This window comes from Antennarius striatus, chromosome 12 (assembly GCF_040054535.1).
Source record: "Antennarius striatus isolate MH-2024 chromosome 12, ASM4005453v1, whole genome shotgun sequence".
Classification (NCBI taxonomy): domain Eukaryota; kingdom Metazoa; phylum Chordata; class Actinopteri; order Lophiiformes; family Antennariidae; genus Antennarius; species Antennarius striatus.
The window spans coordinates 5,580,377-5,594,867 of NC_090787.1; the positions used below are offsets into that span (position 1 = coordinate 5,580,377).

Here is a 14,491-nt window from a genome sequence, read left to right on the forward strand (position 1 = left end):
CCACAATTATCCCCAGCACAAAGATAAATGTAATATAATAAAATAACTGATGCAAGTAGCTAATGATATGCTAAATCTTGGCGTATGAGCTAACTGTAACTAGTGAGCTAGCTAGCTAGCTGAACATGCTAATGCCATATTATGGTAGAGACGGGTCTGATCCTCGTACACCTGCTCCACTGACCACTGCCCTGTGATTGGCCCATCATTAGCAAACAGGATGTGGCCATCTAGCCAATGAGCTGCGGAGCAGTTGCTGTTTGTTTCGAGCATGACGAGTATTTTTAACCCTCGCAGGAGTTTTCTGTCCCTAACGGGGGAATCTTTCCAGCTCCGGCGTCCGGCCCTCGTCATGTGGACGAAACATTACTCAGCCAAAAGATTAGGGGGTTAGCGGTGGCTAAATTCCCAGAATGCCTCGCTCTCTGCTCTCCGTCTTCACTCCTCTTGTGACAGGACGCTGCCTCCCATCGGGCCGATCAAACCTAACGATTATTTCTGCTAAACCGTTAGAATCCGTCCAGCGGTCCATCTGAGCGCGTGCGCCCGTCAGGATGAAACGGAGCGTCCTGATTTGCTCCTGTTTCAGGTTTCATGCGTGGAAACTGGATGTGGGTCGGGACCTGGGACCCCGGGCTAAGATCACAGCGCTCAATCCAGGCCTGAGGTATGCTCACAGGAAGGATTAGGTGCCGGATCATAAAGAGACATTTTCCACTGAGCGCTCCGATGGAACATTAAAGCGCCTCCGTGAGCGTCAGCTGTAGGAACACGCATGAAGCAGCTCCGTGTAAAAACACGCTTAAAAACACGCTTTAAACAAGCTTCAGGAACCATCTGCCATCACCAGTTTGTCTTCAGATCACAACCCTGTTTGATGTTGACGTTGTCGCCACCAGGCGGCGCTCTTCTGGATTACTGATTTAATATCAGTCAGATCTGTAGTTGCTTTGATTAGCCAGCTATGCTAATCCATGAAAATCAAGATGCATCCAAGGGTACAGAAGTTAGCTTGTGTCAAACACGCTAAAAACATTTCCTGGGATTAAACGTCCACAACAGACCACTACTACAACAAACAACCATCAAACAGCCAATCAGAATGAAGCAGGAAGTGACGCAGAATACTGCAGCCCAATCAGGCGCTCCAAAAAATAGGTAGCAAAACCAAAAAATTAAAATTTTTGATAGCATATTTTAAACATTATTGTATGCCAGCTGAGTTAGGCTCCAGCTCCCCGTGACCCGCTACGGTGAATGAAGCAGCAGAAGATGAATGAATGAATGTAAAATAACACCTGCCCTACTAGCATATAATTAGCCTAGCTTAGCACAAAGTCTTGAGGCAGACACACAATGCTATCCAGGCTAGCAACAAATGGCTAGCAAAGACATCAAAATATCATGACAGCCACAGAAGGTTAGCTTACATCACCTTGTTTAACCATATGCTAACAGCTAGCATGACACAAGCAAAGCTAGCTAATGCTAACTAGTTCATCAACACAAATGCCGGAAAGATCACGGAACGGACCAATAAGAGAGAGAAGAGGGAGAAAGGGATGGAACGACAATCTAAAGGGGGCGAGGTATGAGCCAGGAAGCTAAGCTAATGTGTAGCTCCCACTGAATCAGGTCAGAAGTGATTTCTGGTCCTCAAACATCATCAATAACAGATTCTGGCCCCCAGGGGCCCGATAAGTGGCGGAGCCACAGACCAGCTGAGGGAGGGTCACAGGGTCCCACAAAAAATGGAAGTTCATTAGCATCCAGACCATCAGGGGTCATGACCTTTGACCTCAGACAGAGACAGGACGAGGTTCTGACAGAACCATCAGGGGTCGGTGAAGCAGAGGGGCTGATGGGAAACGTGGTTCTAATGCAGAGGAGAGCAGACCGGAGATCTGACAGTGATGCTTTCAATGATACACAGAGAGGCTTTAAAATAGAAAGCAGTGTGTGTGTGTGTGTGTGTGTGTGTGTGTGTGTGTGTGTGTGTGTGTGTGTGTGTGTGTGTGTGTGTGTGTGTGTGGGAACCAGTGATCCCGGGCTTCAGCTCCTTATTGGGACAAAAGGAAAGAGGCTGCTGCATATTTTGGAAACTCACTCTCTGAGGTCGGAGTCGCCTTCTTGGACTTCTTGTCAGCCGGAGAGTTTTCTGCTGGGTCTGCAGGAGGGGGGGCAGACAAAATTAAGAACGAAAACAAGTATCCGTTCTCCAAAATCATCTCCTTGACAATCATGTCTTTTTACTTTTTTTCCTTATTTTTTTCAATCTATAAAACTCTGTAAAAACCGGTTCCCCACTTTATCTTCGGACTGATGTTTGTCTCGTCTTTATTAAATATTTTAAATTAAGTTAAACAAAGTCGCTATGCTAACAAGTAGGTATGAAGCTACTACTTTATACCCACTTCTTGTTTCCTGTGTAATGATGTGATAATGATGAAGAGGAATCAACAGGAGGAGGAAGAGGAGGAGGTTCTTACCGTCCACCAGCACCATGCAGGAACACTCGGCCCGACCCGCTGACGTCTCCGCCCTGCAGCGGTACTGACCCTCGTCCTCCGGCAGAGCTTTATCGATGGTCAGGGAACACAGACCACCTGCAGGACACAGCACAAGTAAACATAACACGCAAGCAAACAACACCGTCACCATGGAAACACATCCACAACCTGATCCGATCAGAACCAGAGGGCCTGATCAGATCAGAAAGTTCTGATTAGCCTCCGTTGCTAATGTTAGCAGACTGCATCCAATGGTCATTAGCAGAAGGGGTGGGGCCTCCTGAGAGGACCGCCCCCTCTGATGTAGTAGTTCTATGTGATGTGACGCAACGACGTTTAAATAAAGTTTAAAGAAACGTTTTAAAATAATTGACAACTAATGTTTATCTCCATCATCATCATCATCATCATCGTCGTCTGACTCCAGCTGTCTGAGGACATCGAGGTGACCTCCGACCTTTAACACACACACACACAGCGCTGGATCAGGGGCTGTCCTCCAGACTGAAATAACAGGAGGGGATTACACACACACACACACACACACTCACACACACACACACACACACACACACACACACACACACACACACACACACACACACACACACACACACACACACACACACACACACACACACACACACACACACACACACACACACACACACACACACACACACACACACACACACACACACACACACACACACACACACACACACACACACAGGGAATCCTCAGGCAGTGTATTCATGGATACAACACACACAGATTTAGCAGGCCTTCAGATGACACACATTACTATGTGTGTGTGTGTGTGTGTGTGTGTGTTTCCATCCAGAGTTAAAGAAACGCCCGGCTGCAACCGCTCCAGACAAACAAAGAAACAAACAAACACACCCTGACAGATTGATTGATTGATTGATTGATTGATTGATTGATTGCTCAGCTGATCAGTAAATTAGGTTGTTGATCGTCTGCAGAGATTAAATTTATGTTGCTTGTTTGATTTGTTTATATCTTCATGATCAAACTTCCTCTTCATGACTTTAAATAAATTATATTTTGACTAATTACACAATACTGAAAAAACTAACAAACAACATGAATATCAGATATAAACGACACAAAGGTTTTAAATTTACCCTCTATTTAAAAGAAACTTCCAAAAGTTTGGAATTGAATTGTGACCCTCTCTACTCTACATACTACAATATCCATGATGCTTTGCTGCTGGCACAGAGTCTAAACCAGTTCCAGACCTGATACAGGATCAATAGTGAACTGATCAAACGGACTTGTGATCAAAATGACAAACTACAATTTTCAACTTCACAAACAATCAAGCTCTGTGATTGGATAGCTGATGTTGAAATGCATGCTGGGAGTCGAAGGGAACGCTTTCCCTCCAGATTTTTATAGGAGGTTGTTTGTTCTGCTGGTGAAACAAACAAAAAATCTCAGAATGCAAAATGTTTATATGGAAATGTTTCAAGTCCAAATCATCGAAAAAGAAAATTCAAATTTTTATTTTGTAAAAAACTAGAAATATTTTTAATGTAATAAATTTTGACCCGGTTATAGAATCTGTTAGCAGGTCGTCACATCTCTGAATGATGAGACTGAGACTGTTTCTCCCTGTGCTGAGAGAAACATCCTGACTACATCTCCATTCATGCACCAGGAGTGAAAGTCATTGAAGCCTCGTCAACATTCAGCTGCTTACATAGAGTGCATGCTAGACATTTCTGTCCTGATGACATCACTGTGACATCACACTGCCACAGGTGAGAGGGCATTGTCAGAAGCAGCTTTGTCCAATGAATGAAACCTTTAGTTGATGGTTCAGTCAAAACAAAATAAATCAGCAGCAACTTTAGTAAATTAATTTGACACGTTCTCTAAAAACAGCTGAAAGTAAAATGTGTTTGATATTTAATGATCGAATATGTTCTGATTGGCTGATTGAGTCTGAGTCCCGCCCACCAAGCCTGCAGGAGATCTAAGATTTTCACTTCTTCATTAACAATAAATAATGTTGAATTAATTTGATGTTTTCTTCATGAAAATTTTACATTGAATAACATTAACAGTAATTATCAAACATCCATCACTTGTTTACAGCAGTTATTAACATTTATTACATGTGTAATAAAGCATGAATAGAGAGGGTTAAAGGCTCCTGCTGTGTGCGTGTGTGTGTGTGGTAGTGTGTGTGTGTCCTGTGTAAAGTGATCTCTTAAATACCAACAATAGTCTGACGGCGCTGTCACGCATCACATCCTGTCTCGCTGGTTCTGTTATCTATTAATAGAGTCTGAATCCTCTGAGCTCCATCAACAGTCGTCTGCTGTCTCCATCCTGTGAACCCATGCTTCAAACTCACACAACTTTATTTAAAAAGCGCGTTATGTTTCCCTCAGCAGGTGGATGATGTGTGTGTGTGTGTGTGACCTCTGACCTTCGTTGGCGAGGATGATGAACTTGGAGGGCTTGATGGTCTTCCCATCCAACGTCCAGGTGACGGCGGCGCCGGTGGTGTCGGCGAGGCGACACTGCAGCCGCAGCCGCTGGCCGTCCAGAACCGTCACGTCGCTCAGCTTTTCCATGAACTCCGGTGCCTTCCCCCCACCCCCACCAACGCCACCGCCACCGCCGGTCTTCTTCTCCGTGACCCCTCCATCCACACAGTTGTTCATCACCATCTTCACGCTCTCCCCATTCTTCTCGGGGGGCGCCGTCTTCTTCTTGTTGGCGAGCACAGAGCGGAAGTCGTTGTCGTTCTTCGCCGGCGTCTCGGTGGGCTTTCCGGCAGCGGCACCCTTTTTCCCCAACACGGCACGGAAGTCGACCTGCTGGGGGGCGCCGCCCTTACGGCTCTCCTCCGGCTTGGCCTTCATGCCCTTCAGGTTGGCTTTAAAATCCATTGGGTCTCGTTGGTGGCGCTCGGCGGTGGGGGGGCGGGCCTCCTGCGGCTCGTCTTCCTGGTTGTTCTTGGCGTCGGGGGCTCGGCGTCCCAGAAGGGACCGGAAGTCCAGCTGCTGCGCCTCCCTCTGTCGCAGCTCCTCTTCGCTGCGCTCCCTGGTGTCCACGCGGCGTTTGAGGAGGCCCCGAGGCAGGGCGGTGGGGGCAGGCAGGTCCCGGTCGGCCTCCTTCTGCTCCGTCTGCAGGTGCGGGAGGCGCTGTGTCTCCTGCTCCTGGTTGGCCTCCTGCCACTGGCAACTGACAGCAACACTGCTGCTGCTGCTCCGCTCCACGCCTCCTCCTCCTCCTCTGGCCCCTCCCCTCACAGCCACGGGCCAGGCAGCTCCGCCCCCTCCTCCTCTGGCACCTCCCCTCACAGCCGCGGTCCCAGCAGCTCCTCCTCCTCCTGCAGGGCTGGACGGGACAGATGGAGTGAACGGGAGAGAGGAGAGAATAAACAGAGCTGGGCCACGCCCCTCAGAGCATGCTCCGCCCACTACACATGGGGGAGGGGGGGAGAGAAGACCTCAACTCAAAATGTTCATGTTACATCACAAGTGACTCGACTACCCTTATATGGACATACACCCAGAACAGCCTGAACACACACACATGTAAATACTGAACACACTCCGCCCCCAACCAGCTGCCCCAGCTCCTCCTCTTCATCACCAGGAGTCTTCATCAATCAGGAGAAGTCTTTATCAGTCAGGAGTCTTCATCAGTCAGGAGGAGTCTTTGTCAGTCAGGAGGAGTCTTCATCAGTCAGGAAGAGTCTTCATCAGTCAGGAGGAGTCTTCATCAGTCAGGAGGAGTCTTTGTCAGTCAGGAGGAGTCTTCATCAGTCAGGAAGAGTCTTCATCAGTCAGGAGGAGTCTTCATCATCAGCTTTTATTCTAATTTTTTTCTGAAAACTTCAAACTTTTGCAGCAAAACTTTTCATCACTGTTCTATGCATCATCTGAACATACACACACACACACACACACGCACGCACGCACACACGCACACACGCACACACACACACACACACACACACACACACACACACACACACACACACACACACAGATGGCAGTGTAAACAGAGGGGGAGAGGAAATACTGGCTCTGATTGGTTTCAGTGATACGGAGGATTAGAGCAGCTTTAGGGAATCTGGATATAGGACAGACAGACAGACAGACAGACAGACAGACAGACAGACAGACAGACAGACAGACAGACAGACAGACAGACAGACAGACAGACAGGCAGGCAGGCAGGCAGGCAGGCAGTTAGACAGACAGAGGAGGAGTGGAAATACACAGAATGGAGTGAATGAAAGATCAGTGATCAGAGGAAAGACGAGGGTCTCCACTGAAAGACAACTCCTTCAAGACAGGAATTACGATCAATAGATGTACAGACTGATCAATAGATGAACAGTGTGATTAATAGATGTACAGACTGATCAATAGATGAACAGTCTGATCAATAGATGTGCAGACTGATTAATAGATGAACAGTCTGATCAATACCTGTCCTCCTCTCCTTCTTGCTGTCTTCTTCCTCTCATTGTCTCCTTGGTGACGGACAGACGAGCGATTGCGCTGCATTCTCCAACATCATTCCTGATCGATCAAAATGATTCCTGATCAACTATTGGCTCCAATGTCCCTGACCTCACATCAATCAATGATCTGTTTATGAATTTAGATTCAGTTCCATCTAAATTAGCTATATGTAACCAGATCACCATGGTTACATATAGCTAAATAAATACTAGCATAACAGGTACTAGCATTACAGATACTCTCACGCCCTTAGTCAGCTGGGATAGGCTTCAGCTCCCCGCGACCCACTACAGCGGAAAAGCGGTTCAGAAGATGAGTGAATAATAGGTACTGGCATAAAAGATGCTAGTATAACTAGTGGGAACCCGTGTAACATATGAAAACAAATGTATTGGTATTATAAACCAAGCCTACCCAACGTAGTCAAAAATCAACGTGGTGACGTAACTACTTTTGTTGGCAAATCATAGATTGCGCTGGGCGGGCATTGCGAAGCCGTAGATGAATGTTAGCAGGCTAACTGCAGAAAGAAAGCTAACTAATGGTGAGATTGGGAAAGGCGCTAACATTAAAGGAAAAAGCACCTGTCAAAAGATCAAGTGGAAAAGAATTGTCAGAGGAGTGATTAGTTCTGTTGGCTGACTACATGAACACAACTGTATGTAGTTACTTAAAGAGCGTTTTTGTCAGATACTAGCATAATAGATAATAGCTTAACAGATACTAGCATTGATCCCCTCCAGCAAAACATGTTCTTTAGCAGATATTAGCTTACTGCAGGCTAATGTCTTTACGCACCTGAGACTGTTTTTAAGGCTAAGCTAGCTAACATTAGTCAGAGTTCTTTATTGGAGTGAGCTGATGTGACCCTCCCACCGCTCACTTTCTCCTCTTTCATTTCCTGTTACCTCCACCCTAACACCTCCATCCTAACACCTCCATCCTAACACCTCCAACCTAACACCTCCATCCTAACACCTCCAACCTAACACCTCCATCCTAACACCTCCAACCTAACACCTCCATCCTAACACCTCCAACCTAACACCTCCATCCTAACACTTCCAACCCAACACCTCCATCCTAACACCTCCATCCTGGTCCCTCCATATTAACACCTCCATCCTAACACCTTCATCCTGGTCCCTCCATGTGCTGGGGGGGGTTTCTTGGTCATGTGACATGGGTTCTAAACGTATACCTCTCCTGGTGATGCGTTCGAGGTCTCTTTGAGCCTGTTTAGCAGGAATGTTAACGTTTGCCTTCGACTCCTTATACGGTCGTGCTCAGAGGTCCAGGACCCCCCTAGTGATTTACTGCCCCCCTACCCTGAGTGGATACTTGAACCTTTGTACCTCCTAATGAATAATAACGTGTAACGTAAATACGATGGAGGGCGGCGGCTTTAAGGAGACGGATCGGTCCATTACGGACGGCTGGTGGGGGGGTCCGGCTGATTGGTTTGGGGGGGGCTGGTTTAATCCTCACTTCATCTGGATCCGGTTGTCCAACAGGCCCTAAAAACTCAAATACCACCACTACTGAAGGCATGTTGAGTTGACCTCTGACCTCAGGCTGATGCGGTACTCCCCAGCGTGGACCGGCTTCACCCTCCTGACAGACAAAACCACACCAGGGTTCAGTTCTGGTCCAGGACTCACAGATCACACTTGTTCTGGAACCCACCTGATCAGCAGCGAGACCACGTCCTCTTTCTGCAAAAGCTCGTACTCGCCGCCGGAGGTTAGAGGTCGGCTCACGCCGACCTGGGTCCAGGTGTGCCGGGGGAACGGGTCCCCGGCGATGGCGCAGGACAGGAGGACGTGTTGACCCGCCGCTGCGCTCACCGGCTTGGGTTTGGTGATGAACCAGGGCTGAATGCCGTCCTGAGGCTCTGAGTCAACACATAACCATACGCTTTAGCCACGCTAGCAGTGTCTGCTGACGCGGGTCCTGATTGGACGGTTCACCCATGGGGGTCATGATTCAATCAAACACATTCTCAAGATGGCGACCATCAGTTTAGCATCTCTAGCAGGCTAATAATCCCTTCAGATTCTCCAACAGGCTAGTGTTGGCATCTCAAACTGTGTAAGGCTAGCATTACTTTTAGCTTCTTCACACTACATTAGCTTCATTAGCACACATGAGTTTCACCCGCTAAAGTTAGCTAACACATTTTAGCATCTCCAAGCTTAAGCTAGCTATGCTAGCTTAAGTTGCTACAGTGACTTCCTGTTGATTGTACATGTTTAGACCAGACTGGTTGCTAGGCTAGCTGCTAGCGGCTACCTTCCACGGTCAGCTGGCAGCAGGTGCGGTCCTCCCCGTACGGGTTCCAGGCCCTGCAGCTGTAGGTCCCCTGGTCCTCTGGGAACACCTCCTGGATCAGCAGCGTGCAGCGGTTCTCCTCCCTCAGCAGCTGGAAGTCCTCCGACTCTGTGACCTCCTGCCCATTGTGGAGCCACAGCACCTCCGGAGGGGGGGCGCCTGAAGACCACAACCCACGGTCATCCAACACCACAGCAGTCCCTACAGCAGCTCCAGAACCTGGTCCAGAACCGTCAGCATCCTCAGAAGCTGCTGATGGAGATCTAGAATCTGATTGGATGAAGCTGATCATGTGACCATTACAGCGGCTGCCTGCTTTCCCCCATCAGCTCCAGGTTCAAATGGAGCTGATTGGCTTGAGGTCCTGGAGCTCCTCCCTCAACAGGAAGTGTATGTCTGTTAGCTTCCAGGTTAGCATGGCTAGCAGTAGTTTTTTTAAGATTAGATCTTATATTCTGGTTTATTCTAACAGGTGACCTCTATTGGTGCCAATTTATGGTGCCAGTTTATGGGACAATTTTTGTTTTTTACTTTAACGTATGTTTTGGTTCTGTCCTCCATCAGACAGAACGTTTCTCCGGTCTCTGTTCACAGTGAGACGTCTGTGAGCAGCGAGGATCTCAAAGACCTGATCACCGCTTATATGGAGAAAACCCTCAGTGGAAAATCATTACATAAGGCCACACACGCTGCTGCTGGATCTATAGTCCACTTCTTTAGCGCTAGTCGCAGTGCTAGTCGCAGTGCTAGTCGCAGTGCTGGTCGCAGCGCGAGTCGCAGCTCAGACCTGATGGTGACCACAGAGGAAACCGGCACCCGGTCCGGAGTGGATCCGGTCTTATCTCCACCGTCTCCCTGGAGATCTGACAGGAAATACCACAACACAGACCCTCAGTCGTACCAGTGAGCTCCACCGTCATGCTAACGCTGCTGCCGTCCATCACCCTCAGGTTAGCCAGGCAGCAGGTGAAACGTGGCGCCTCCTCCCTGACTTTTGGCCTTTGACCCTGCAGCCTGCCTGCAGGAAGAAACACAAGGAAGAACATCAGACCATCACAGGTGTTTGCTACACTGTTAGCGTCTTCAATAGACTACCATCACGGTTAGCTTCTCCAGCAGGCTAACAATCAGTTATCAATCAGAAAGCTAACACTGGCTTTAGTTTGTCCAGCAGGCTAACATCCGTGTTAGTTTTTCCATTAGCTAACAACAGGTTTAGTTTCCCCTGTAGCTTAATAAACTTTTAGCTTCTGCAGCAGCAGCTAACATCACATGATGCTCGTACTTCATTGGTTATTTCTCAGTCCTGCAGACCAATAAAACTGTATGTTCAGACTTACACGCATGTGCAAGTCTGAACACACACACACACACACACACACACACACACACACACACACACACACACACACACACACACACACACACACACACACACACACACACACACACACGTTGAGGAGAGAAAAGGAAACCCAGACTCCATATATGGAGAAGGACGAGTGAGGGTCAGACTGATGGACTGGTGATGGAGGTGTGTGTGTGTGTGTGTGTGTGTGTGTATTCTCCCGGTCCGGGTCCTCGTGTTCCTGCTCCGGTTTGGAGGAGCAGCCAATCACAGTGAAGCAGCCACGCAGCCAATCTGAGAGCTCGTATGTATCCATTGAAAGAAGGAGCTACAACTAAACGAGGAAGCCTCAACTCCTCCTGGCCAGTCTAACCAGTATAGTATATAACCAGTATGACCTGTATTTAACCAGTATAACCAGTATAGCCTGTAAATAACCAGTATAACCCTGTATATAACCAGTTTAACTAGTATATAACCAGTATAACCTGTATATAACAAGTATAACCTGTATACAACCTGTATATATCAGTGTAACCAGTAGAACCAGTATATAACTAGTAGAACCAGTATATAACCAGTAGAACAAGTATATACCCAAGAGTACTAAGGATGCAATATTTGCTTTGAGGATGTTGACAGAGAAGTACAGAGGGCCAGAGGGAGCTGCATTGTGTTTTTGTAGATCTGGAGAAAGCTTACGACAGTGTGCCCAGGGAGGAACTATATTGGTAGAAGGATGCTGAGTTTCGAACTGCCAGGCAGGAGGCCTAGAGGAAGACCAAAGAGGAGGTTTATGGATGTAGTGAAAGAGGACATGAAGGTAGTTTGTGTGAGAGAAGAGGATGCAGAAGACAGGGTTAGATGGAGGCAAATGATTCACTGTGGCGACCCCTGAAGAGCCGAAAGGAGAAGAAGAAGAACCAGTATATACCCAGTGTAACCAGTAGCAGGGCACTGGTTTGGATCCTGGAGTCTCATCAGCTTCATTGTCCACACAAGGACATCTGAATGACTGAAGGTCGAGTGGGTCAGTCTGTGGGAATCTCTACAGTGTGTGTGTGTGTGTGTTCTGTCCGGGAATTTCCTGCTGCCGTTGGATTTAGATTTTCCAAATAAAGCCGTGAGGATCTTTTCTGTTTCTGGGCTGTGATGGTGCATTTACTGTCTGCTCAGAGAAACCAGCGCTACCTGCATCCACGGCCTGTTGGATGTTACTGCAGTAACATCCAAAAAGCTGAGTCAAGGGAATGCGTGCTTCATCTGAGTCGACACACACTAACGTGGTTCTGACAGTCGTCTGACGTCTTGTTGACCTCAGAATGACGGTGGATGGATGGACTTTGACCATGTGACCTTTGACCCTCGGCTCATCAAACACGGGTCCATTCAGAGACTGATGTCGGACGCTGCTCTGGTAGAGACGGAGGTCTTCACCATGCAGCACGGCTTCCCTGTCAATGCCCTTCTTGGGTTGGCTTCAGTATGTGTGTGTGTGTGTGTGTGTGTGTGTGTGTGTGTGTGTGTGTGTGTGTGTGTGTGTGTGTGTGTGTGTGTGTGTGTGTGTGTGCGTTGCATTCACTGCAGCAGCGTGTTTTGTCTTTATATGGTTTCCTGCGCTCATATTTGTTTAATGGTTGTGTGACACTAGAGAGCTTCTCTCTCTCTTTCCTGACTTCACTGTTTTCACATCAGCTGGTTTCACTTCATGTGTTTTCAGACAGAAGTACTATAACCCACTGTAGTAATGTTACTACATGAAACTACACTGTAGTACTACTACTACACCAAACTATACTGTAGTACTGTTACTACAGTACACTAAACTACACTGTAGTACAGTGATACCTCTACTTACGAATGTCTCTACTTACGAAATTTCTCAGCAGGAAAATATTGCCTCCACTTACGAAAGAACAACTTACGTAATGTAAAAACACAGCTGGTACTTGAATCTCCCACAGGTTCCTGAACGCAACATTCTCATAGCTCCTCTAACATTGGCTATTACCTATTACATATCTTCCTGGCATTCCATTGGCTAAGAGGGATGCCACTCCACTTCTGTGTGGAGCTAGATTGGTGCTTATGCAGCTTATGCAGTGTCTCCAGCATTCGGCACTCGACCAGTGAGGTGTTCTGATAGTTTTGCGCGAATATAATAACGTTTTGAGTACGTATTCACTATGGACTCCAAGAAAGTGATGGAGTAAGAGGAAAAGAAAAGATGAAAAAAAGAGTTTTTTGTCCATACAAACAAAGCAAGAGGTCATAGAAAAGCATGAGAAAGGGATGCGTTTGGTTGATCTCGCCAAAGAATATGGCCGTAATGCATCTACAATCGCCACGTTATTAAAACAAAAGAAAGTTTATGGAGTTTAAGGCAACGCGTGGGTGGTTGGAGAAGTTCAAAAGGAGGACTGGAATTCACTCTGTTGTTTGGCATCGTGAGATAGGAGTGCATAAACCAAAGAGGGCAAAAAACAATGAGGACAGTTGTTAAAAGGTAAATGTCCGTCATTATTATTCTTTATTCTTTGTTTTTTACGTTATGCACACCTCTAATTTATTGTGTAATAATCTAATCGTAACATGTATTTGTTACATGTTTTGATACATTTTTGTGCTTTATAAAACATTTATGTCGGAATTTTTGTGGGCTTGGAATGGATTAGGGCATTTGCATGGAAAACGTGTCTCTACTTAGGTCATTTTCTACTGATGTAATTTCTTTCGGAACCAATTGATTTCGTAAGTAGAGGTACCACTGTACTGTTACTACACTAAACTACACTGTAGTACTGTTACTACACTAAACTACACTGAAGTACTGTTACTACACTAAACTACACTGAAGTACTGTTACTACACTAAACTACACCGTAGTACTGTTACTACATGAAACTACACTGTTGTACTGTCACTACACTAAACTACACTACAGTACTGTTACTACATGAAACTACACTGTAGTACTGTTACTACACGAAACAACACTGTAGTACTGTAACTACACAAAAGAAAACTGTAGTTCTGTTACTCCATGAAACAACACTGTAGTAGTGTTAGTTAATGTATGTATAGTACGTTCAGCTGGTGGAGTAGCAATGTATTACTTGTACTTGTCTCCTCGTGTATCTAGAGTACAGTATTCCTACTCATCTTCTCAGGGGTCTCAGGGTGTAACTCCGTTAACCATTCCTCTGCTGCCTCCTGCTGGACACTTCAAACTCCACAGCCTGAACGACTGCTGACGGATGAGAACCAGAAACCTTCAGGAACTAAACTGATGGAATGGGTCCACTCAGTTGTTGTGATTAAAAGCACACATGTGTTGTTGTTGTTGTTGTTGTTGTTGTTGTTGTTGTTGTTGTTGTTGTGTTGTTGTTGTTGTCATCCCACTAAGACCCCTATTGGGTTGGATTACTGGTAAGGGTGATGACTCTGGACTCTAGCAGACAGGGGGATGGACGGATGGACAGACCGACGGATGGGAGGGGTTTACTGTGAACATGGAGCATCCACGTTGCCGAGGCGACCGTCTGTCCTCCTGCAGTGATCAGCTGACACCTGTAAGTTCCCTGGTCCACCCGTCTCACTCGCTCCGTGGTTAGGGTGAGACAGGTCCTATCCCGCGTCTGCTGCCGACCTGGCCCCACCCTCACCGGCTCGCCGTCCTTCAGCCACGTCACCATGGCGACGGCCTCAGAGGAGACTGAAGGGGTGAGAGCAGCGCGATGAGACGACGCAACAACAGGACAGCAGCAACATGACATCACAAC

The 14,491-nt window shown here is 47.0% G+C and overlaps 1 protein-coding gene across 1 annotated transcript in view; it reads right to left on the reverse strand.

Annotated features, from left to right (window-relative positions):
* Positions 1 to 14,491, reverse strand: part of mylka (myosin, light chain kinase a) — a 30,123-nt gene that overhangs the window by 10,171 nt on the left and 5,461 nt on the right. Inside the window, exons 11-19 of the mRNA XM_068328536.1 lie at positions 14,215 to 14,424; positions 10,263 to 10,379; positions 9,323 to 9,520; positions 8,717 to 8,924; positions 8,600 to 8,644; positions 6,995 to 7,087; positions 4,975 to 5,891; positions 2,490 to 2,606; positions 2,108 to 2,167 (exon numbers count right to left, since the gene is read on the reverse strand). Of these exons, the coding sequence (XP_068184637.1) occupies positions 2,108 to 2,167; positions 2,490 to 2,606; positions 4,975 to 5,891; positions 6,995 to 7,087; positions 8,600 to 8,644; positions 8,717 to 8,924; positions 9,323 to 9,520; positions 10,263 to 10,379; positions 14,215 to 14,424 (1,965 nt within the window). The remainder of the gene's footprint in view (positions 1 to 2,107; positions 2,168 to 2,489; positions 2,607 to 4,974; positions 5,892 to 6,994; positions 7,088 to 8,599; positions 8,645 to 8,716; positions 8,925 to 9,322; positions 9,521 to 10,262; positions 10,380 to 14,214; positions 14,425 to 14,491) is intronic.